This window comes from Bos grunniens, chromosome 7 (genome assembly GCF_055505025.1).
Source record: "Bos grunniens cultivar Pamir isolate PY7600 chromosome 7, Bosgru_T2T1.0, whole genome shotgun sequence".
NCBI lineage: Eukaryota > Metazoa > Chordata > Mammalia > Artiodactyla > Bovidae > Bos > Bos grunniens.
In genome coordinates, this window is record NC_141171.1 from 38794126 (window position 1) to 38814621 (window position 20496).

Consider the following 20496-nt stretch of genomic DNA (forward strand, 5'->3'; position numbering starts at 1 on the left):
GGGGTTGCACAGAGTCAGACACGACTGAGAGACTGAGCACATGCGCACACATACACTGTCTCTCTCTCTCTCTACTACCCGCCCCACCCCCACCCCCACCAACTCAAAATGAGACTGGCCTGAGTAGGGTTTTTTTTCCTCTTGTCAAAACAGACTTTACTGGTGGAGCCCCTGGCGGCCCCCGTCCCTGGGTGCCCACCCTGTGCTCAGCAGGCAACCGCTGCGGCATTGTTACCCTGAGTTCTGTCTTTGCTGTTGTTGCACCTTGGAGGGCAACTCTCGGCTTGGGCAGTTCATAATTGACAGTAGCATAGTCCAATGATTCTCAAAGTGGAAATCCTATATGAGCCCAGTCAGTGTTATTTATGTTTACCTCAAGAAACACTAATCGAAATTAAGAGTAATTTGGTCAGCTTTTTGTCTGTTCCCTTTTTTTTCATCTGTAGAAAACCTCTCCTCTCTTCTTCCCCCCTCCTCCCCCATATATTTTTTCTCTTTAATTTAAATATACTGCTGCCCAGGAGTCTTTTAGGCTCTTTAGAATTTTAAAATTTGACAGTTTTCCTGTTTTTAAAATTGAGCCACTAGTTCCTTTCTCCTGTTTTGCATTGCTTCATATGAGGTATTAAATGATGAAAGTAACAATATTTGAGCATCACTGTGCACTTATGTTCTGCTGACTAAATGAAACTGATTTTAAAAATCATAGTGTGTATCAGGTTTTTAGAATGGATGGCTTCAGAGTAAATTGGGTAGATTTCTGATTTGTAAGAGGAATTATCAACTGAATGCTGTTAAGAGCTACATTTATCAGGTGCCAAACTTTGTTCCAAGCTTGCTGTTTAATCCTTACAAAATGAAAGTGAAGTCGCTCAGTTGTGTCTGACTCTTTGCGACCCCATGGACACCAGACTCCTCCATCCATGGGATTTTCTAGGCAAGGGTATTGGAGTGGGTTGCCATTTCCTTCTCCAGGGAATCTTCCCGACCCAGGGATCAAACCCAGGTCTCCGGCATTGTGGACAGACGCTTTACTATCTGAGCCACCAGGGAAGTCCAATCCTTAAAAAAGTACTATAAATTATGTGTTATCGTACCTGTGTTGTCTGCATTCTTTGCCCTTATCTTTCTCTCCATCTTTTACCTGGTTTTCTCTCTAATCACCCTAGGGGAAGAAGGGGCAGTGTTCCTCTGTATTAATTATTCAAATGTTAGTCATATGATTTCAGTGCCTATCTCTGTCCTGACTGCTTTTACTACCACACTTCCACTTCAGACTTTAGTCTGTGTCTGTGGGGATGCCTGTTCTACCATGTGCAGCCACAAATTTCTCTGCTCCTAGCGCTGTGTGGGAACTGACCGACCTTGTTCCTGTCCTCCCAAACTGCAGGGGTATCTTCCACGTGTTGTTCTCATTCCTTGTTTATCTCTTCTCCAGTGCCCTTTGTTCTCCCCCCAAATTGCAGATATCTGTATTTTGGACTCTTTTCTAGAATGGCTTTCCTGTGTGCACACTGATACCCTCTGATTAACCCCTCCTGTAGTTTTGTTTGTATAATGGATGCTGAGTGAGCAGCAGGTAATAACAAGTATCCTGCTATCTTATACTTGTGTATTTGGTTGAGTTGCATTGTAAGCCCATTAAATTTGTGAAAATTCAGCTATATATTCAGAAATTTTTAAAAAAGGTTAGTGTGAATAAAAGTACCCATCATTCAGTCCAGTAAGTTCACAGTGGGTGTGAGAGGTTAGATGTGACCCTGCTGATACCCTTGGTCAGTCGTGGTTCCTTCAGGCTCTTCACAATGTGAACCTCTTACCAGGCCACAAGTAATTCTAGCATTAGTGCCATTAAAATTCCTAAATAGAAGCCGGCTGCTTTATAATTTACTCAACCAAATTTAAGGAATAATAATCTCTTTCCAATATTAGATGAAAATCTATATTAATTAATCTCACTGATAGAAGATATATCATTCTGCAGTGGGAAATCTTCCTCAGTTTTGACAGTTTTAACTGAAGAATTATCACTTTGTACATTAATGGTAAGCCATTACCCCTACCCAGGGACAGTCTCGTTGTATATTTCTGTAAAATTCTTCTGTTTGTTAGGCTTTCCCTAACACGCTTTGATTTTGAATGTTTGTGTGATTTATTTGCTCTCAATTTTGATGAAATGCACTTGTGAGAAAAAGGGGAATTTTTGTATGTTAAATTTGTAATTCTCCTATTAAAGTTGACATATTCCTGCTGTGTGCAGTATGTCATTCTCAGTAAGCTTGTAAGATTGTTATCTGCATTTAACAAATGGACTCTCAGGCTCAGCTCACCCAGCTAGACTGTGGTGTAACTGGGATGTAAAGCCAGGGCTTAGGTCTTGTTGTCTAGAGTTCCTAATACTATTCTGTATTGACTTGTCTCTCGAGTGCTGCCAGGTAAGATGTTCACTTTGGGACAGACGACAGACAGGCTTCCTTCACACTTAGCTTTCACGATGCCTGGCACATCAGTGCATAAATCGCATTTTGTTGTTTTTGGTAATAATACAATTTGAATCTGAATGGTTAGAAAAAAAATTCAAAACAACTTGGGTAACACCTCGATGGTAAAAATTGTTTTAAGTATTACTTGTTAGGTCATACTTGTTAGGTTTTTCTGTTGTTCAGTTACGTTAGTTGATTAATATTGTTATTAGATTCAAATTCATTAACATGTTATTAATATAGTGGGATTAAAGTTAATATGCCCTTTTATTCCTCTTAAAAACTAACCTTGTTCTCTTGGTAGTCTGTATCTTTTGTGGTTAATACAGAACTGTTGGAATTAAAACTATTGATACTAATATTTTCATGGTCTCTTATGCAGGCACTGAACTTACCTTCAACTACAATCTAGAATGTCTTGGGAATGGAAAGACCGTTTGCAAATGTGGAGCCCCAAACTGCAGTGGCTTTTTGGGTGTAAGGCCAAAGGTACCTGTTAAACGTTTGCATCAAGGATAATGGTGTGGTCATTTCTCCTAACCTGTTGGCAGGACTGAGTATTTAAGAAGGTGTCTGTTTGAAATGATGACATTGAATATTTGTCATTAGGGACACTGGCAATTTAAGCCTTCTAATAACCAGTTTGGTACACTAGAGAAGGTCTTTGGGTATTGTTGAAGTGTTTTGGGTAATCTGACTTCTAATTAATGATACCTTTGAAGCTAAAAAAGATGTAAAATAGGAATCTATAAGGTAGGTTACTTCCCATATCTCTATTGCTCTTAGTCAGTCTTACATTTCCTAAGAAACTACTTAGATTCTCAGTCTCTCTTTGTGTCTTTCTTTTTAAAGATATTAAAGAATCTGATATTGAATTTAAGATTCTAAATGTAGTATAAGATTGTAGATAAACATAGGACCCTTATTTTTTTCTTAAGGACCTTTAATCTTTTTTTTAACATTTTATTTTGTATTGAAGTATAGCTGAATAACAGTGTATACATACAAGAACCCTTAATCTTAACCATGTGCCATGTAACAGAGTATAAACTTTGTTGTATCTTATATCCTGTTTTTTTATGTATACGTTAACTGAATTATAATTCTGTGTTAAAAATTGTTGTTTATAATTCATAGATATTATTTTAAAATACTTTCTTGCTGTTACATTATTTATTAACCATCATTTTCAATGACTGTTAAAGTTTTTATATATTGAATGAACCATAATAGGTGAATATCTGGATGCTTCCTGAGTTACTCTTACCATAAGTAACAGCATGCTAAAAATTGAAGTTTAACTTTGATACAAAGTACACAGTGACTCCAATTGGGTATTTCTTGTTATACGTCTTTGATAGTGAAGTCAACATTAAGAACTGAAAAGTGAAAATTAGCATGAAACTATTTAATAAAAGGATCATTTTGACCTATAATATATGAAGAACACCCAGTAATTATTCTTTTATCTATTAAATAAGAAAATGTATATTGGATTTTGTTTTTTGTTTTGTTGGTTGGTTAAATGGTCTTGTTTCTTAAGGTATTCAGTGGATTTAGTCCCTGTAAATTAAAATAGTAACAGAATTTAATGGTGTTTGGTGTACTTGGGATGTCTGTTTCTGTATCCTTAAGGTCTGTGTAGCACTTCACAGGTGAATCAGTGAGAGAGAAATTTGAGAACAGAAGTTTAGAAATGGGAGGAGATCACTGTGGGCTGGCAATAAACTGGATTGGTCCTGGATGTTTCTAGGCCAAGGTAAATAATGTGATAAAACCATGCAGTTTGGTGGCCGCATGTGGGCTGCAGGGAGCACACAGTAGACCTGCTGGCTGCTCCAGGGTCTGTCTTGGCAAGTGGTGGATACGAACCTAAACTGATGTAGATAAAAACGCAAAGACCACACACTAGTTTTCTGTGTCTTGCTGGAACATGGCTCATATGAAGAGCTCAGTGAAGGTTTGTTGAATAAATTTAGAAATGTGTGTGACCCAGAGAAGTCTCCCTTAGTTTTGAAATTAGACAAACTTAAGAATAAAAATAAAACGTATCATTAAAGGATGATCTTTAATACCAGTCTTGTGTGTCAACATAAAGCAGCATATTTCTCTTTTATTGCACTCAGGTGGTAGGAGTAGTTGATGTCAGATACACTTAGTGCTACCATTTATTGGGTACCAATGATATGCCCTGTGCCTTTTTCTGCATTTTTTTATCTTCACAATAGTCTATGAGGACTGTCTTTCCAGAGGAGAGTCTGAAGCACAGAGAGATTAGTTAACCTGGTCAAGATCATACAACTAATGTGTCAACAATATTTGACCTCTAGAATCAACCCATTGCCACAGAGGAAAAGTCAAAGAAATTCAAGAAGAAGCAACAGGGGAAGCGCAGAACCCAGGGTGAAGTCACAAAGGAGCGAGAGGATGAATGTTTCAGCTGTGGGGATGCTGGCCAGCTCGTCTCTTGTAAGAAGCCAGGCTGCCCCAAAGTTTACCATGCAGACTGTCTCAATCTAACCAAGCGACCAGCAGGTTGGTGCCAAAATCCATTTAGAGTTCTCTTTGTTCTCCGCTAGAATTCTCAGAGCCCTTTGGTCTTCCCATGCATAATATTGAGGGGTGGTATGGTTCATGTTCTCACCATCAAAATAAATGACAACAAAGACTATAGAAAAGGGAACAGAAACTCATTTGCTCCATGAAGCATTTTACGTTAGTTTATCCTCCCACCAGCCCGTAAAGATGAGGCCTTTTTACCTTCCCATGTTCCAGATGAGGAAACTTGAGTCTTGACTTGTCACATTAAAGCGTATAGATGCAGGGACTGGCTTGAAGCCACAAGTTTTCTGACTTTAAGCCCACTACATCATGTTCACTCTCTAGAGAAAGAGACGCTGAGAAAGAGTGGAGCTTCTAGGTGATTATAGCCCCTTCTGGCTCACTTCCCTCTGAAAGAGATGCAGTTGTGTTAGTAAACACAGGAGAACCTATGCAAGCAGGTGTGGTACTCAGAAATATGTGGCTTGAAAAATTGTCACTGATCTTTGGATGATAATTTGACGTAAGAGGAGTTCAGGGATTTGGGTGTGTGCTATGTATTTTAAACAACAGAGGTGAGAAACTATTCTGGGTGACACGCACCATTAGCGGCCTGCTTCTGGGAACTGCAGAAAGAGAACTTTGGGTTGGGAGTGAGAGGAGTTTGTCTGAAAATTAGCTTTTCTTCAGTATGTGGTTGCCAGGATAATGAAATAATAGAAACTGAGATACCTTGGGGGCAAGGCCATAACACTGATTTCAGTGCCAGGAAATGGGGAATTGTTTCAGAAGCAATTACTCGGGGTCATAGCTGGCATGAGTTGTGATAGACCTCATCTTGCCAATTCTAGAGCCAGGAGTGAGCTCTAGCATAGTTCACTTGGAAGGAGCTGGGATGGAAACAGCTGTCCATGTCAGAGACTCTGGTATCATGAAATGAGGATAAAAGAGAAAAGCTTAGGTTGGCTTTGGGTCTTTTCTGCTGATTCTTTGTAGACAACACAGATAAAATTTGTTCTAATTTCCAGTTTTAATGTTGAGCAGAGAGAAATCTGTTTCCATTGTTCACCGTGTGTATCTACTCCCTATTCCTAGTAACAATGAAGTAAGCAGTTTAATTGGCTGATGTTTTCCCCCTAGAGTTAAATATTTAAAGGCCACGTAGGACAAATGTAATTTTTAAATATAGAAAAGTAATATGTTCACATTCCATCTAAGGGGAGCTTTGGGTTTGGTTTTGTTGCTGTTTCTCTCCTTGTTGGAATTAGTCATAGAAATCAGGGCTTACTCCTTGGTGCTGGTTGTTTACCGACTGCTGCCTTCCGCAGAGAGCTTGTGCCTCTTGTCCATATCCCCTCCCTCAGGATCTCAGCTTTACTTTCTGCAAAACATGTAGAAACAACAGCCAAATATTAAGTCACAACTGAGTATCAATTAAAAACCAAGTCGGTTTTGTTTTGTTGTCGTTGTTTCTCTCCTTGTTGGAAATAGTCATAGAAATCAAGGTTTACTCCTTGGCTATTGTTGTTTACTCCTGCTTGGTTTTTAATTGATACTTAGTTGTGACAATATTTGGCTATTATTTGTACACATTTCGCAGAAAGTAAAGCCCAGATCCTGAGGGAGGGGATGTGGGCAAGGGGCACAAGCTCTCGGCAGGAGGCAGCAGTTTGCAATCACTCCTTTGACTTCGTTCCAGAGCCGTGGCCCATCTCAGGCATGTTTTGTTTTCCTTAGTTTGTGTTTCACTTCTGTATTTTCAGGGAAATGGGAGTGTCCTTGGCATCAGTGTGACATATGCGGAAAGGAAGCAGCCTCCTTCTGTGAGATGTGTCCCAGCTCCTTCTGCAAGCAGCATCGGGAAGGGATGCTCTTCATCTCCAAACTGGATGGGCGCCTGTCTTGTACTGAGCATGATCCCTGTGGGCCCAACCCTCTGGAACCGGGGGAGATCCGTGAGTATGTACCTCCTCCAGTACCACTGCCTCCAGGCCCAAGCACTCACCTGGCAGAGCAATCATCAGGAGTGGCTGCTCAAGGGCCCAAGATGTCGGACAAGCCATCCGCTGACACCAACCCGTCGCTGTCGCTGTCCAAAAAAGCTCTGGCAGGGACTTGTCAGAGGCCCCCGCTGCCTGAAAGGCCTCCTGACAGAACTGACTCCAGGCCCCAGCCTGTAGATAGGGTCAGGGACCTTGCTGGGTCAGGGACCAAACCCCAATCATTGGTATCCAGCCAGAAGCCATTGGACAGGCCACATGCAGTGGCAGGACCAAGACCCCAATTATCTGACAAACCCTCTCCCGTGACCGGCCCAAGCTCCTCACCCTCAGTCAGGTCTCAGCCACTGGAAAGACCTCTGGGGACAGCTGACCCAAGGCTGGATAAATCCATAGGTGCTGCCAGCCCAAGGCCCCAGTCACTGGAGAAAACCCCTGTCCCTACGGGCCTGAGACTTCCACCGCCAGAGAAACTGCTAGTCACCAGCGGTCCCAAACCCCAGACTTCAGACAGACCCCCTGACAAATCCCATGTCTCTTTGTCCCAGAGACTTCCACCTCCTGACAAAGTACTGTCAGCTGTGGTCCAGACCCTGGTAGCTAAAGAAAAAGCACTGAGGCCCGTGGACCAGAATACTCAGTCAAAAAATAGAGCTGCTTTGGTGATGGATCTCATAGACCTAACTCCTCGCCAGAAGGATCGGGCAGGTTCACCCCATGAGCTCACACCACAGGCTGATGAGAAGATGCCACTGTTGGAGTCGAGCTCATGGCCTGCCAGCAAAGGTCTAGGACAGATACCACGAGCTGTTGAGAGAGGCAGTGTGTCAGATGCTGTCCTTCAGCCACTGGGCAAAGCAGCGGCCACTTCAGAACACTCCTGGCAAGCTGTTAAATCACTCACCCAGGCCAGACTTCTTTCTCAGCCCCCTGCCAAGGCTTTTTTATATGAGCCAGCAACTCAGGCCTCAGGAAGAGCACCTGCAGGGGCTGAACAGACCCCAGGGCCTCCCAGTCAAGCGCCAGGCCTGGTGAAGCAGGTGAAGCAGATGGCTGGGGGCCAGCAACTACCTGGACTTGCTGCCAAGAGTGGGCAGTCCTTCAGGCCTCTTGGGAAGTCGTCCCTTTCCACTGAAGAGAAGAAGCTGGCACCCACAGAGCAGAGTCCCTGGGCCCTGGGCAAGGCCTCGCCAGGGCCAGGGCTCTGGCCCATGGTGGCTGGACAGACACTGGCACAGTCTTGCTGGTCCTCCGGGAGCACACAGACACTGGCACAGACTTGCTGGTCTCTTGGAAGAGGGCAAGACCCTAAACCAGAGCAAAGTACACTTCCAGCTCTTAACCAGGCTCCTTCCAGTCACAAGTGTGCAGAGTCAGAACAGAAGTAACACCAGTAAATGCCACGTGACCAGACCAGCCACCCCCAGGGTTCTTGGGGAAGGGAAAAATCTTTTTCCCTCTTAAAAAGAACAGACCCCAACACTTTTCCACTGTTATTCTTTCCTTATATCCCAGCATTCAGAACTCTTGTGACATTAGCCAGTGGGGGGGCTTGTGGTTGTGTGAGCCATGTATGGAAGTCCAAGTGGGCCCCAGCCAAGGAAACAGACAGACGCGGGTCTCTTTCCCCCTGACCTTTACTCATGGTGAACTTGAAATAAAAAGTCCACTCTGGAGTCAAGCATGGGATTCAATTCCACTGGTCAGGTTGGAAGGTAGTAGGGCTCTCAAAGCTCTATCTAATCCTGCCAAGCCCCACTGAGGGTACCTGATGAATCCTTGGGAGGAACTAATACCCATTCAAGTCGGTGGTGATTTCTTGAACATCTGTGTGTGCTAGGTGTGGTACTAGTCACTGGCAGGAAATACAGAGATAAATAAGACCTGATCCCTGTGAGCCTAACATGCCTGCCTGGGTTCTCAGGTTGTTTTTAAAGAACCTTTGACCAGGAAATAAATAACAGGAAGTTTGAGGGGCCCTGGGGCTCTGGGCTCATTTTGTAATGTCCTTTGTGGCCCCAGAAGTGGTTGTTCTTGAGTGTCTCCTGGTCAGGTGTCCCTGTGTGCGTGTGCATGCATGCAAGCTCATGCAGAGGTCTCCTCTATAGGCAGGAGGGGGCTGCACCAAAGCCAAGGGCTGTGGCTAGGCAGCCGGTGCTGCCTCTGGCTGGGCTCTGCAGAGTCTAAAGGTCTGTCCTTGGTGGAGCAGTTGGTTGAGGGGCTGGGCTCTATGAGGACACAGCTTTCCCTCGGTGTAAGAAGGCAATTGGCAAGCTTACCTTCCTTTTCTACAAACTTTCCTCCTTTTACATCAACTCACCCCAAGCCTGTCCCCCAAACACTCAGGTGCTTTCAGATTTCAGAGTCTCGGGCAGTAGATCTAGGGAATCTGGCAAACTCTGGGCTAGATCCACCACCAGCTCAGGAAGAATGCCAGATCCTGGCGAGAAATTACTTATCTTCTGATCCTTTGCCCTCCTACCTGAATGGAGGAGTCGTCATCTTCACTAGTGGATCCTATCACCCTCTTCCTGAGAAATGGTGTGTTCCGTGTTGAGAGCGCCTACCTGCTGACTTAGCCTAAGGGCAAGCCAGAACCCCTCCCCTATGACTGGCAAGATGGGGCGTACAGAGCAATGTCCAGCCTAAGAGATGACTCCTCATAACTGCTGATTATCTGTTACTGCTGCCCTGAGCTGGGGCCCAAGGGCTGGGAAATCTGTTGGTGCTACCCCGCCCTACCATTCACCCAGCTCACTGACTGCCAACAGGAAGTGCTGTTTGGCCAGTTCCTTCCCATTCACCCACCCTCTCGTCCCTAGACCAAACATGTTTACCTCTGCTTCGCCAATGCAGCCAGCAGCTTTAGCCAACAGGCCGTCTCCTGGCCCCAGTGTCTCCTGGCCATTTCTGTCTCTCAGTTATGGCTTTTATACCCTCAACAGGATTCTGTATTGTCCCAATTTCTTCCTCCTGAGTTTTTATTGAGGTTATTCCCGTCACTTCTAAGGAGGGAACAATAGTTGTTTTAGAAGCATTTGCGCTTTATATAAAGATTTTAAAAAGAATTTGCTTTTATTTCCCAAAGTCTGTCTCTGGGGTTGAGACATTTGAACTCAGGCAGAGACAAGAGGCTGGGCAGAGCTGCCCTGAGTTTAGGGGCCTATTCTTGCATCTCACTTAGACCTCAGACTCTCCTCTGTAAATTCCACCTGCCTAGTTCTCCCCTTTCATCCTCTCTCTTCCCACATCATCAGAGAGGAAAAGCTCTTTGTTTAAGAGGAAGAGAAAACAAAGCATCTTATTTTCTTTTAAAAAATTTTAAACCATGGAAAAGATATTTTTAAAGAAATCCACCCAAAACATTAAAGTTCATTATATTAAGTATTTATCATGTGTGAGAATAAGAAGTATATAACTGCAGCTAGTAGGTCCCTTTCCCTAATCTCTTAGGTTGTATGAGTAGGATCTGCTTGGTGCCAGTCCTGTGCCCTTTTTCTCCTGTCATCTGTAGTTGTGATCAGAAAAAGATAACTGCACTGCGCTGTCAGAATCTTTCCACTATGTTGTGTGTTCAATTACCGTAGCTCTTTGTTTCATGAAATAAACTGTGAATTTTTTTTGGGGGGGTGGGTATGCAGGCTATGTAAAATTTTTAAGAGGAGAAGTCTGATCATGAAGTAGCTTCTCTGATATAGGCTTTGGTAGGTAATTGACTTGACAGCCACTCTAGATGTCTCACAGGACAGGAAGGAGTGAGGGAAAGGTGGACCACTCTGTGGTTTTCAGTTTTCCATTCTCCATCATTCACTGGAAGCTTCCTTCCAGACCTGCCTAGTAAACAACTTCTGAACTGTGCTTGGATTGGGGGAGGCAGGGTAGCTCTTTAAATGGATGGACAGCCTGCCAGAGTTTTGGGGGGGCCATTAAAAGATTCTTAGATTGATTGGAAACTAGACATTCAACTCAGGCCCATGAATAGCATTGGATACTAGATTGTTGACATCATGAAAGCAGTCACTGTACAATTAGAAGCAGAGTCAGAAAGACTTTTGGAGAAAGAGACTCCTGCATTCAAAGGGGGGTGGTGACCTTGCCAGCCTTTGGGGATTTTCCTGGAGCCTGTACTGAGACCTTTTCTCCAGGGACTGTGAATTGGCAGTTAACAGGAAATCTTTACTCTTAGAAACTCCCGATCGTTGTGTAAGGTGGTATTTTGGCATTTGGCCAAGTGCTTATAAATCAGGATCTCAAAGAGTCTGCCTCTAAGCTGGTTCCCCAGGAAGCCTTTTTGAGGAGGAAGCCATAGCTTCCACAAGTAGCTGGAGAACTAATACCTCCCTTAGCCCTGTTCAGAAGAAAATTATGAAGACTTGAAATTTGTATTCAAAGCCTCATTTGCTTCTCTACTGGAGCAAACCCATTCTCATAGCAAAATAGTTGTTGCTACAACAGCATTTAAGTTTTTTTAAATGTCTGCTTCCCCCTGAAGTTACTAAGTTTGAAGTGATTTAAATCACTGTGTTGATACTCTTCTGAACAACTACCAAATCCACCTCTTTAGCATTGATATAAATAGTTGTTTTATTCTTTACATTCTCCACCCCACACTACAGTCAGGGCATGAAGTGCATCAGCGATCCTTTTCCAGGCTTGGCAGCATCTACTCACTGGAGCTGGACTCGCACGTTGCCTCATGAGAAACAGAGTGGCAGGAAGGAAGTTGGTCCTGGCAGCTTCCCCTGTGGAGAAGAATCAGGAGAGCACTAAACGTGGATGGATTTTATTTTATTTTTTGCATCAGCTCCTATAAAAAGTGGGTTTTCTCCAAGGCTTTTTGGGGGGGGATATCTTCATCCTCTTGGTATTTGTCAACCAGGAGGTCAGAGTTAGCCCAGTGTCCTCACCTCTCTGAGACCATACCAGGAAAGGAGGTGGGACAAGCCCCTGTTCCTCCTGAATAATGACTGGGCTGTTCCATGTGTCCGACATTCCAGATCATTTAGAGCTCAGTAGCTGCTGCATGAGACTTTCATTGACTGTGGCCCATTAGCTCTCAGCTGAGCTTCCTAGGGCTAGTGTAGCAGGGCCAGCGGTTGCTATAGTGTAAATTGAAAAAAGAATAGGTAATTTGCTTTGTACACACACAAAAATGTAATGATGGTGCTAATTTCCTGGTAAAAATAAGCACTGCCAAGGGTTGAAGGACTGGTGACTTGAGAAACCTAGAATCCTGTTTGGGAGGAAGAGATCTCATGTCTTAGTTTCCTCGAGGTTCTGTTAGGAGAAGGTAGAGCCTTGGTGAGTCCTGCACCCGACCCTGGAGTGATCCAGTGCAGTCCAGAAGCGGAATACACGCTGTGTGCAGATGAGGGAATTCTTTGAGTTTCTCAGGGCTGGTGTTACCTTGTCCACAGCCTCCGTCCACACTGCCTGAACAGGTTGGTAGAGAGCTCCAGGTGTGGGATCTCCCTCAGATACCTTCTGCCCCACTACCTCTTCACTCTCATGGGAGCACCTCTATTGCTTATGAAGACTAAGGATATTATTTCTTAAGGAAGTGGAAAGAGTTTATTTTAATTAAAAATCCACAGCCTGGGCAGAAACATTTCCTATCAACATAAGCAAAAATAGCACATGTGGTCCCTTTTCTAGAGTTACTTTCCTGTGACTCTCAAAACATCAGGCTCTTTAGGGGCTTCAGGTATAACACCTTGGAAATCCAGCAAACCTTTGCAGATAAGAGGTGAGCCCAGGGAGCAGGAGCAGAAATGATTGGTTCTGGTGCTTTAGACTCGCAGGGTTGGGGCAGAGAACAGGCAGTCTCCAGGTCTGAGATGCGTGCTGCCTGTGTGCATGTAGGTGAGAGTGTTGAAGATGGGCGAGTGCAGCACACAGGAGCTCATGGAAGAGCAGCTTTCTAAGTCTTGGCAAAAAAAAAAAATAAGCTGACAATAAGAGATCTCTTTATATTTTTAAGGGGCAAAAGGGGGTGTCAGCTGAGGTCCATCACTCTTTTTGCCCCCCTTCACCCCAATAGATTGTCAGCGGTAAGTGAAACTCTTAGTGAAAAAGAGGGGAGCCTGTGCTAGGAGTCCCCATAAACATGTACTGTAATTCTTTGTATATAGAAAAAAAATTACTGTAAAGTAAAGTTTAACTTTACTCTTATGGCCCTTGCCCTGTGTTTTGTTTTGTTGTCCGTGGGGAGATAGAGCCTAACAGGAGGGAGGGTGTGGCGTGAGAGCAGAAGCCAGACTCTGAGGTGGTTCCCGGATGGGGACATGGAGCTGAGCCCTTCCTCCAAGCCTCTCAGGGAAGTGGTGTGGGTTTCCTCCCAGTAGCCACTGCTGTCAGAATGTCTTTCTGCTGCTTTTGGGAGTGGCTGGTGTCAGTCTCAGTCCCTGCCCAGGAGGCCTCCATCACCCACACAAAGGAAGGGTTATTTTGAGGAATTGGTTTTTAAAAAGGAACTGGAACCAAAGCACTTTTCTGATTATGAGTCTAGCCATCTTGGCCAAGTTTTTAAAGAGGCAGGTGCTAAGCACTGCAGAAGACCCAGCCCAGGCCTAAAATGGGATAGTGAGGCAAAGAGGCTGAGCATCCCATGCCAGAAAGGGAGGGCTGCTATAATGCTTCCTTGTGAAAAGGAAAGGTCAGTCCTGTGGACAGTAACATCTGGTTCTTCTGAAGTATCTTGACAACCAAGGCCCAAAAATAATACTTTCAGGGAACCCTGGAAATCACTTCCCTTTTTGACTTTGTCCTGAACTTCCTGCCCCAGGAAAGAATAGGGGAAAACAAGCATTTAGTCCTGCAGTTAACATTTCAACCATACTCTTCATAGTCTTGAACTGGGTACTAGTCACCTCATTTTAAATGGAGAACACAGCCAAGTTTGAGTCCCTTTTCTGGGTAGCTGAGTTAGAGCCCAATCTGGATCTCTTAAGACCTTTCTAAGTCTTGCAGAACCTGTAATTTGTCTACTATTAAGCCACATTATAGCATGTTGCTGGGAAGCTTAGGCTCTGAGCCACAGGGATGACTCACAGACCTAGACGTGACAGAGGTGCAGTAGAGCCAGCCAGTCTGAGGCAGAAATGCTTGACCCTTTGATCTCTGGATACCACCTGAGTGCCTTTCAAGTTCTTAACACCAAGAAGGAACCATGTGAACTTTGCACTGCCCCAACTCCAGCTTTTCACCCTATCTCTGCCCCCACCAAAGAACCCAGCAAAGGGCCCTTTTGCTTCTCCATTATCTCAGCTGCAACCCTAGGGTGAAGCCACTTGGTTTCAGGAAAATAAGACCTGAGAAGAACCCTGATTATAGGAAGTGAGGCCAACCAGTTGGCCCCAAAAAGTCCTAGGTGTCCTGACACCCAATCCAGACAGCAGGGAAAGGGGTTGAGTGTAATTCACAGTGCATTGATTTTATTTACAAATCAGAAGCCATTTAAATAATCTGTAGACACAACTGCTGTCCAGGGCAGAAGCCTGGGGTCCAAATCAGCCCTTACCCTCTTTGTGCCCATCAGTCAGCCCCAATGCTGTCTCCGCTCCATGGGCCAGCACAGGCAGGTGCCACCTCTGCTGCCATGGGAAACCAGGTAGCTCAGATGCTTGATCACCCAAGCCCGACAAGAGCTAGGGCCAGCTTCCCTGGGAGAATCCCCCCCAGGCCAAGTGAGTGGTGACTCAGTGATGACAACAGCTGTAGAAGTAGGGGTTTGCCTTCTGGCCCAGGTCCACGCCCTTGTCCTCTGTCAAAGAGAGAGGTGGTATAGCTCAACATACTGTTGGGGGGCGGGGGTCAGGTGCTATGGGCCTAAAGGGAGTCTCCACAGGAGCTAAGGAAGGACACACCTGTCATCACCTGGAAGGCGGCCACACTGACGTAATCCTCTGCGACTTTCTGGAAGAGCTCGTCTGGCAGGAAAAAGGGCGATCAGTGAGGACCAGATGCTAGGAGCCCAGGGATCACATAGTAACCCAGCCCTCTGGGCTTTTCTCTGCCTCCTTTGTTGCCCCTGTGTGCTCTGCTGTGAAGCCAAGGACAGCACTCACCCACACTCTGGCCTGTCTTGCTGGATGTTTCAAAGAGCTGAGCTTTGATATCTGTAAAGAGAAATGACTAAAGCCTCTTACCTGAGAATTAGGTGGGGACAGAGCAGCAGTTCAGGGACTCTTCCGAACCCCACAGATGCAGGGAGGCCGGAGAAAGTCTACTGTGGGGGATCTTGCCAAGGCAGCCCCCATTTTCTGTGACCCACCCAAGCCGCCACTTCCATCCCCACCCCACTCCCAACCCAAGGAGCAAAGGAGCAGCTACTGTCTGCATAATCCTGAACGTCGTGGAAGTCCACTCGTCGCCGCCGCCTGTCCTCCTCCAGCAGGTCACTCTTGGTGCCACACAAGTAGATCTGACAGCCCTGGAGCAGAAGACAAGGTCAGGGTCACTTCCCTTGGACCACCAGACCCCCAGCCCCTGCCTGGTCTGGTGAGGTCAGGCCACCTACCTCCTCTTGGTTGCGCAGTTCCTTCACCCAGAACTTTGCCCGTTCAAAGCTGCTGCTGTCTGTCAGGTCTTGGTGTGGAACACAGGAAACACAACCAAGGGTGAGGAGCTGTTCTGTAAGGCCAGCCTGGCACCCTCCCCTTCTTGTTTGAGGAACAGGCCCAAACTCTTCTTACCATAGCAGACGATGGCAGCCTTGGCGCCCCGATAGTAGATTCGGCTCATGGCCTCATAGCGCTCAGAGCCTGCTGTGTCCTGAAGGGCAGGGGGAGGCTCAGCCCTGGCCTGAGTTACGGAGCTATACTCCCCACGACCTCAAACTAATATGTCCTCCAGACCCCTATTTTTAAATTGGGGTCTAGAGAACAGAAACCTCCGTGAGCCCACAAGTCAGTACAAGGCAGGACCTACGCCTCCTCAAGAATGGGTTTTCCCAGATTATGTGCCCAGAGAACTTACCCAAATACCCAAAGTCACCGTCCGGTCTCCGACAGACATCACCTTGGCTACGAAGGCGGCCCCAATGGTCTGCAACCAAGGGGAAGCGATCAGAACCCCGCGTGTCGGCTAGCCCCACATCCCCCTCAACACCCGCGATGGGCCCCCTCGGGCGCACTCACATTCTGATAAGGCCCCACCAGGAAGCGGTCGTGCACGTATCGCTCCACCAGGCTCGTCTTGCCTACGTACTCCTTGCCCAACATCACCACCTTGACGTCCACGCGCTGCCCGCTCATGCTCCCGGGGCCGCCTCACCCGCGTCAGGGTCCTGAGCCGGGGCGCGAGGCAAACCGGGATCTCCGCTCCGACAGGCAGCGCCCTTAACCTCAGTCCCCGACCCCAGGCGCCAATCTAAGGTTCCACACGCCGCAACGAGCTTGAGCGACGACAACGCCTCCGTCCGCCCCGGCTTTTAGGGCCCAGGAATTCTCCTAAGAGCCTGGGACCCGGGGCGGCCTGGGAGCGCGCGGGGCAGCGCCCTTAACGGCGCCGCACGCCGCCGCCCGACTTGCTAGCTCGCTCTGCCGCTCGCTCGCCCACCTAGCTTAGAGGCCGCGCCGGCACAGATTCCCCACCGAGCCAGGGGGCTCCTCCAACCCAGCTCCGGCCCGCAGCGCCGCGACTCCAGCGGTGGCGGGGGCGGGGAAGGGGAGAGGGGTGTAGGGGGAAGGAGAGTTTGGGGGCGGGGTCTTCGGGTCACGTGGGCAGGCACCGGAAGAGGTGGGTACTTCACTGCTGAGCCGGAAGTGGCGCGCGGCCCGATAATTCCTCATGGCGGCGGCTGCGGCGGCGGCGGCTGGTTGGGTGCGGCGCTGTAGCGATTGATCTGCTGCTAGCCTGGCGGCTGAGCGTCGAGCTCCAGCCCGGCCTCCGCGTGCCCCTCGGGCTCCGCACCCCTGATGCTGCTCGGGCGCTGAGCCCGCCCCGGCCGGGACGATGGTGAAGTATTTCCTGGGCCAGAGCGTGCTCCGGAGTTCCTGGGACCAAGTGTTCGCTGCCTTCTGGCAGCGGTACCCGAATCCCTATAGGTACGTGGTCCTGGGAAGAGCAACCCTCCCACCTCGCTGTTTGGAGATCGGAGTCTGGGGGCCGGGAAAGACTCGACTTCGAGTGGGGGGATCTCCAGAGCCTGGCCATGTTTAGGGCAGAAGAACCCTATCGGATAAGCGGCCGGACTAGGCCCGCAAGGTACTGGAAGGAGGCTGGGCCTGGGCAGTGGATTACTTGAAGCCCTAGTCTTAAGGTTCTCTCATCTCAGTGTGGTGAGACAGGAAGAGGAGGCAGCACAGGAATTGGGGAGGGATCTTGGGGTTGGAAGTCTGAGCACTTGCCTGCTTCTCTGCCCTTGACTGCTCTCCAGTGGTGCAATAAATCTGGAGGTCCATCCCTGCTGGAATGCCCAGGAATCCAGGTCAGCGAGGGGGCGGGAGTTGGAATTTGCCCTGGGAGAGGCTCAAGGGCTCCAGTTTAGGTCTGAGCCACAACCACAGCTTACTCTGAAAGTTTGGGAAAGGGCCTGGCCATTCTGAGCGTGGAGGCTCCAGATGGGAACCTCAGCAGGCAGTCTCCCAGGGTCAGGCTCCTGAGGGTGACCTTCACCCTGACACCTGCAGCAAACATGTCTTGACGGAAGACATAGTGCACCGAGAGGTGACCTCTGACCAGAAGCTCCTGTCCCGACGACTCCTGACCAAGACGAACAGGATGCCCCGCTGGGCTGAGCGACTGTTTCCTGCCAATGTTGCTCACTCAGTGTACATCCTGGAGGATTCTATTGTGGACCCACAAAACCAGACCATGACCACCTTCACCTGGAACATCAACCACGCCCGGCTGATGGTGAGACCCCTCTCACTTCCCCCCCCGAAACTAGAGAGCTCTGGATACATGTGGCTAAGGAACCATGAGAGAGCTTCTATGGTTCAAGCAGATCTGTAGAGTGATGGCTCTAGAGTACAAACTCGGGTGGTCTTTCCAGCCGGTTACCTTCTCTAGGCCTGTCTTCTAACTTGTTCATACAGTGGAGAAGGAATACCTGTTTTCCACTTGTAAGTGCTAAATGCAGGGCACTCAAACTGTGCCTGGCAGGAGTATGGGTTGGGCCACAGGCGTCATGCTGAGAGGAGACAGTGGTTTTCAAACATCAAGCCTCCAGGGTACCTTGCAGGTACCTCAGAGGGGAGAGGACTGGGCCTGCCCCCTTCTCTGACAATCTAATGTAATGCATTTCTGCCTGAGATTTTAGGGCAAGGAGAGGGAAGTTCCACATACCTTTGATTTCTTGCTTAAAAAAAGACTTGAAAACCCATGGTTTATTAGTTTAAGGAACATTTCATCTATGAGTACCTTGAAAGCTTTCAGGACACTTTTATTCTCTTTCTCTGTTAATCGGCACAGTAACACAGGGAAGTGGGTCTTACTCTATTGTGCAAAGAGAATAGTGAAGTTCAGGGAGGGGAAGTGTGCTGCAAAATCACAGAATGAGTCACCTTAATGCTTTGCCCCAGAGTCATCTGAGGGCCCTATCTCTGTGTTTTGTAAATTACTAAGATAAGATCTCTGAGACCTTTCAATTCAGCTGTGACAGGTGTCTTTTTAAGTGTTTCTCTTGGATGTGCAGGTCCACTTTCTCCTCTCTGATAAGGATAGCTGTGGTAATTGCCAGATTTCCTTTTCTGTTTTTGGATTGCTGGCAGCTTAAGGGCCAAAGAGGGTGGTCATAGTGTTAGTTGCTCAGTGGTGATGGACAGGGAAGCCTGGTGTACTGCAGTCCATGGGGTCACAAAGAATCAGACACAACTGAACTCAATTGAACTGTGTCTCTTTACAACCTGATAGACTGTAGCCCACCATGCTCCTCTGGCCCTGAAATTCTCCAGGTAAGAATACTGGAGTGGGTTGCCATTTCCTTCTCCAGAGGATCTTCCTGACCCAGGGATCAAACCCAGGTCTCCCTCATTGCAGGCAGATTCTTTACCATCTGAGCCACAAGGGAAGCCCAAAATGGTTGGCAGGCAGGCTGAAAACACCACAGACATTTCTTGAGTTTATGTGCCTTTTAGTGTAAAGGGTCAGAGGAAAGAGAGTCATTTTGAGAGAGCAAAATGACTTTTTCTTTTTATCTTCCTACTCTCTTCCTGAAGTGCCATTTGAGACTGCAGTAAGGTAAGGGAAAGAATGCTTTCCTTCATGAAAAGAGGCAGGGGATCAAATTGATGTGTAACTTGGCCTAGTGAAGGACTCCCACGCGATTGTGGTTGACTTGCCTGCCTGCACAGGTGGTGGAGGAACGATGTGTTTACCGTGTGAACTCTGATAATAGCGGCTGGACCGAAATCCGCCGGGAAGCCTGGGTCTCCTCTAGCTTATTTGGCGTCTCCAGAGCTGTCCAGGTGAGCAGCGTTGGGGTGCTGGGGCCAAAGCCATTTATCATCGAGTCTGGGCTGGGGTTCCATGGGCAACTCTGAATCCTTCCCCTTGTCATTTTTTGCCAGGAATTTGGTCTCGCGCGGTTCAAAAGCAACGTGACCAAGACTATGAAGGGTTTTGAATACATCTTGGCCAAGCTGCAAGGTGAGGGCTCGGGACACAGACAGAGGCTGTCAAGTCCTAACTGCCATGACTGGGCCAGAGCCTACTCTGGGCCCGCCCTCAACTCATCTGTACCCTGAGTATTTCCTTCAGAGCCTGGCCCCCAGGAGATAAATGTCCTGTGAAGTAATTTAGGTCGGTTTTCTTGGCATTCTCTAAAACCAGCCCCCACCCTTTGCTCCAGGTGAGGCCCCTCCCAAAACCCTTGTTGAAACAGCCAAGGAAGCCAAGGAGAAGGCCAAGGAGACGGCACTGGCAGCTACAGAGAAGGCCAAGGACCTTGCCAGCAAGGCAGCCACCAAGAAGCAGCAGCAGCAGCAGCAGTTCGTGTAGCCAGCCCAGGCCCTGAAGCAGCAGCCTAGCAGACTACCAGCTCCAGTCCCTGTGCCCCCTCCTCTTGTACTTTATTATTAAAAGCCAGCTTCTAGCCCTCTCGACTGTCTGGGTGGTGGGCTGAGGGTCGGTGCCCTGTTTGGCATCTCCAGCACAGCCAGCTGGTTACCCATATCTGAGCCGGGCTTCCTTACCCCTGCATCGGGTGGCTGAGGACAGAGGCACAGTGACTTGCCCACGGTCACCGCATCCAGGTGAAGTGGTCATGAATGCTAGACTGTAAGCTCCATGAGGGCAGGGACCGTTGTTTTATCCTCTGATGTGTCCCAAGTATCTGAAACAAAATCTTGCGTGTAACAGGCACTCAATAAATACTTGTTGAATTCAATCGGACCCAGCTCTGGAGTCAGAAAGCTTGAATCTTGACCCCACTTGTTTTCTGGCTTTGGCCCTCAGGCTGGTCACATCACTCGGCCTTGGTCCCACTGTTGAAGTGTAGACAGATGCCCTCCAAACTGTGGAGAGTAAAG

At 47.5% G+C, this 20496-nt stretch overlaps 3 protein-coding genes and 1 long non-coding RNA gene across 39 annotated transcripts in view; 2 read left to right on the forward strand and 2 right to left on the reverse strand.

The window, feature by feature from the left end:
- The window catches only part of NSD1 (nuclear receptor binding SET domain protein 1), a 154539-nt gene extending 141344 nt beyond the window's left edge, over nt 1-13195 (forward strand). For 25 of the 32 annotated variants that reach the window (XM_086410889.1, XM_086410878.1, XM_086410892.1 and 22 more), the window contains 3 exons: nt 2866-2972; nt 4814-5018; nt 6788-13195. In XM_086410889.1, coding sequence (XP_086267015.1) covers nt 2866-2972; nt 4814-5018; nt 6788-8412 — 1937 coding nt within the window. In that variant the 3' untranslated portion in view covers nt 8413-13195. Of the gene's footprint in view, nt 1-2865; nt 4243-4813; nt 5019-6787 lie in introns of those variants that run through there. The other 7 variants (XR_015167243.1, XR_015167240.1, XR_015167242.1 and 4 more) reach the window with 3 other exon arrangements.
- On the reverse strand, nt 4533-5432 carry LOC147369080 (uncharacterized). Its single transcript, XR_015167245.1, has 2 exons — nt 5244-5432; nt 4533-5151 (listed from the first exon to the last, which is right to left on the reverse strand). It is a non-coding gene; the product is annotated as an uncharacterized LOC147369080 (long non-coding RNA).
- On the reverse strand, nt 11584-16683 carry RAB24 (RAB24, member RAS oncogene family). 4 transcript variants are annotated; one of them, XM_086410904.1, is made up of 9 exons: nt 16162-16683; nt 16001-16069; nt 15718-15796; nt 15543-15610; nt 15356-15455; nt 15091-15141; nt 14900-14952; nt 14544-14786; nt 11584-11766 (listed from the first exon to the last, which is right to left on the reverse strand). In XM_086410904.1, the coding sequence occupies exons 1-8, from the start codon at nt 16276-16278 to the stop codon at nt 14562-14564; spliced, it is 762 nt and encodes a 253-aa protein (XP_086267030.1). In that variant the 5' UTR covers nt 16279-16683; the 3' UTR covers nt 11584-11766; nt 14544-14561. The 4 variants fall into 4 exon arrangements, with proteins under 4 accessions (XP_086267030.1, XP_086267032.1, XP_086267029.1 ...); XM_086410906.1 differs by lacking the exon at nt 14544-14786; XM_086410903.1 differs by lacking the exon at nt 11584-11766 and having other exon boundaries at nt 14431-14786.
- Nucleotides 16684-16797: 114 nt separating this feature from the next.
- On the forward strand, nt 16798-20359 carry PRELID1 (PRELI domain containing 1). Of its 2 annotated transcripts, none has more exons than XM_086410908.1 (5): nt 16798-17230; nt 17656-17881; nt 19321-19434; nt 19537-19615; nt 19818-20359. In XM_086410908.1, exons 1-5 carry the CDS (start codon nt 17178-17180, stop codon nt 19964-19966), a joined length of 621 nt encoding a protein of 206 aa, XP_086267034.1. In that variant the 5' UTR covers nt 16798-17177; the 3' UTR covers nt 19967-20359. The 2 variants fall into 2 exon arrangements, with proteins under 2 accessions (XP_086267034.1, XP_086267033.1); XM_086410907.1 differs by having other exon boundaries at nt 16798-17070.
- The last annotated feature ends 137 nt before the right edge of the window (nt 20360-20496 follow it).

What these genes read in the sequence shown, in the direction of transcription:
- RAB24 (XM_086410904.1), bottom strand. Translation starts at nt 16,278, where the DNA reads ATGAGCGGGCAGCGCGTGGACGTCAAGGTGGTGATGTTGGGCAAGGAG. An exon ending in GGCTGCCATCGTCTGCTATG is followed by an intron (nt 15,611 to 15,717) that starts GTAAGAAGAGTT and finishes TTCCACACCAAG; the next exon opens with ACCTGACAGACAGCAGCAGC. An exon ending in CGTTCAGGATTATGCAGACA is followed by an intron (nt 15,142 to 15,355) that starts GTAGCTGCTCCT and finishes TTCTCTTTACAG; the next exon opens with ATATCAAAGCTCAGCTCTTT.
- PRELID1 (XM_086410907.1), top strand. Translation starts at nt 16,979, where the DNA reads ATGGTGAAGTATTTCCTGGGCCAGAGCGTGCTCCGGAGTTCCTGGGAC. An exon ending in TCAACCACGCCCGGCTGATG is followed by an intron (nt 17,882 to 19,320) that starts GTGAGACCCCTC and finishes CTGCCTGCACAG; the next exon opens with GTGGTGGAGGAACGATGTGT. An exon ending in CATCTTGGCCAAGCTGCAAG is followed by an intron (nt 19,616 to 19,817) that starts GTGAGGGCTCGG and finishes CCTTTGCTCCAG; the next exon opens with GTGAGGCCCCTCCCAAAACC.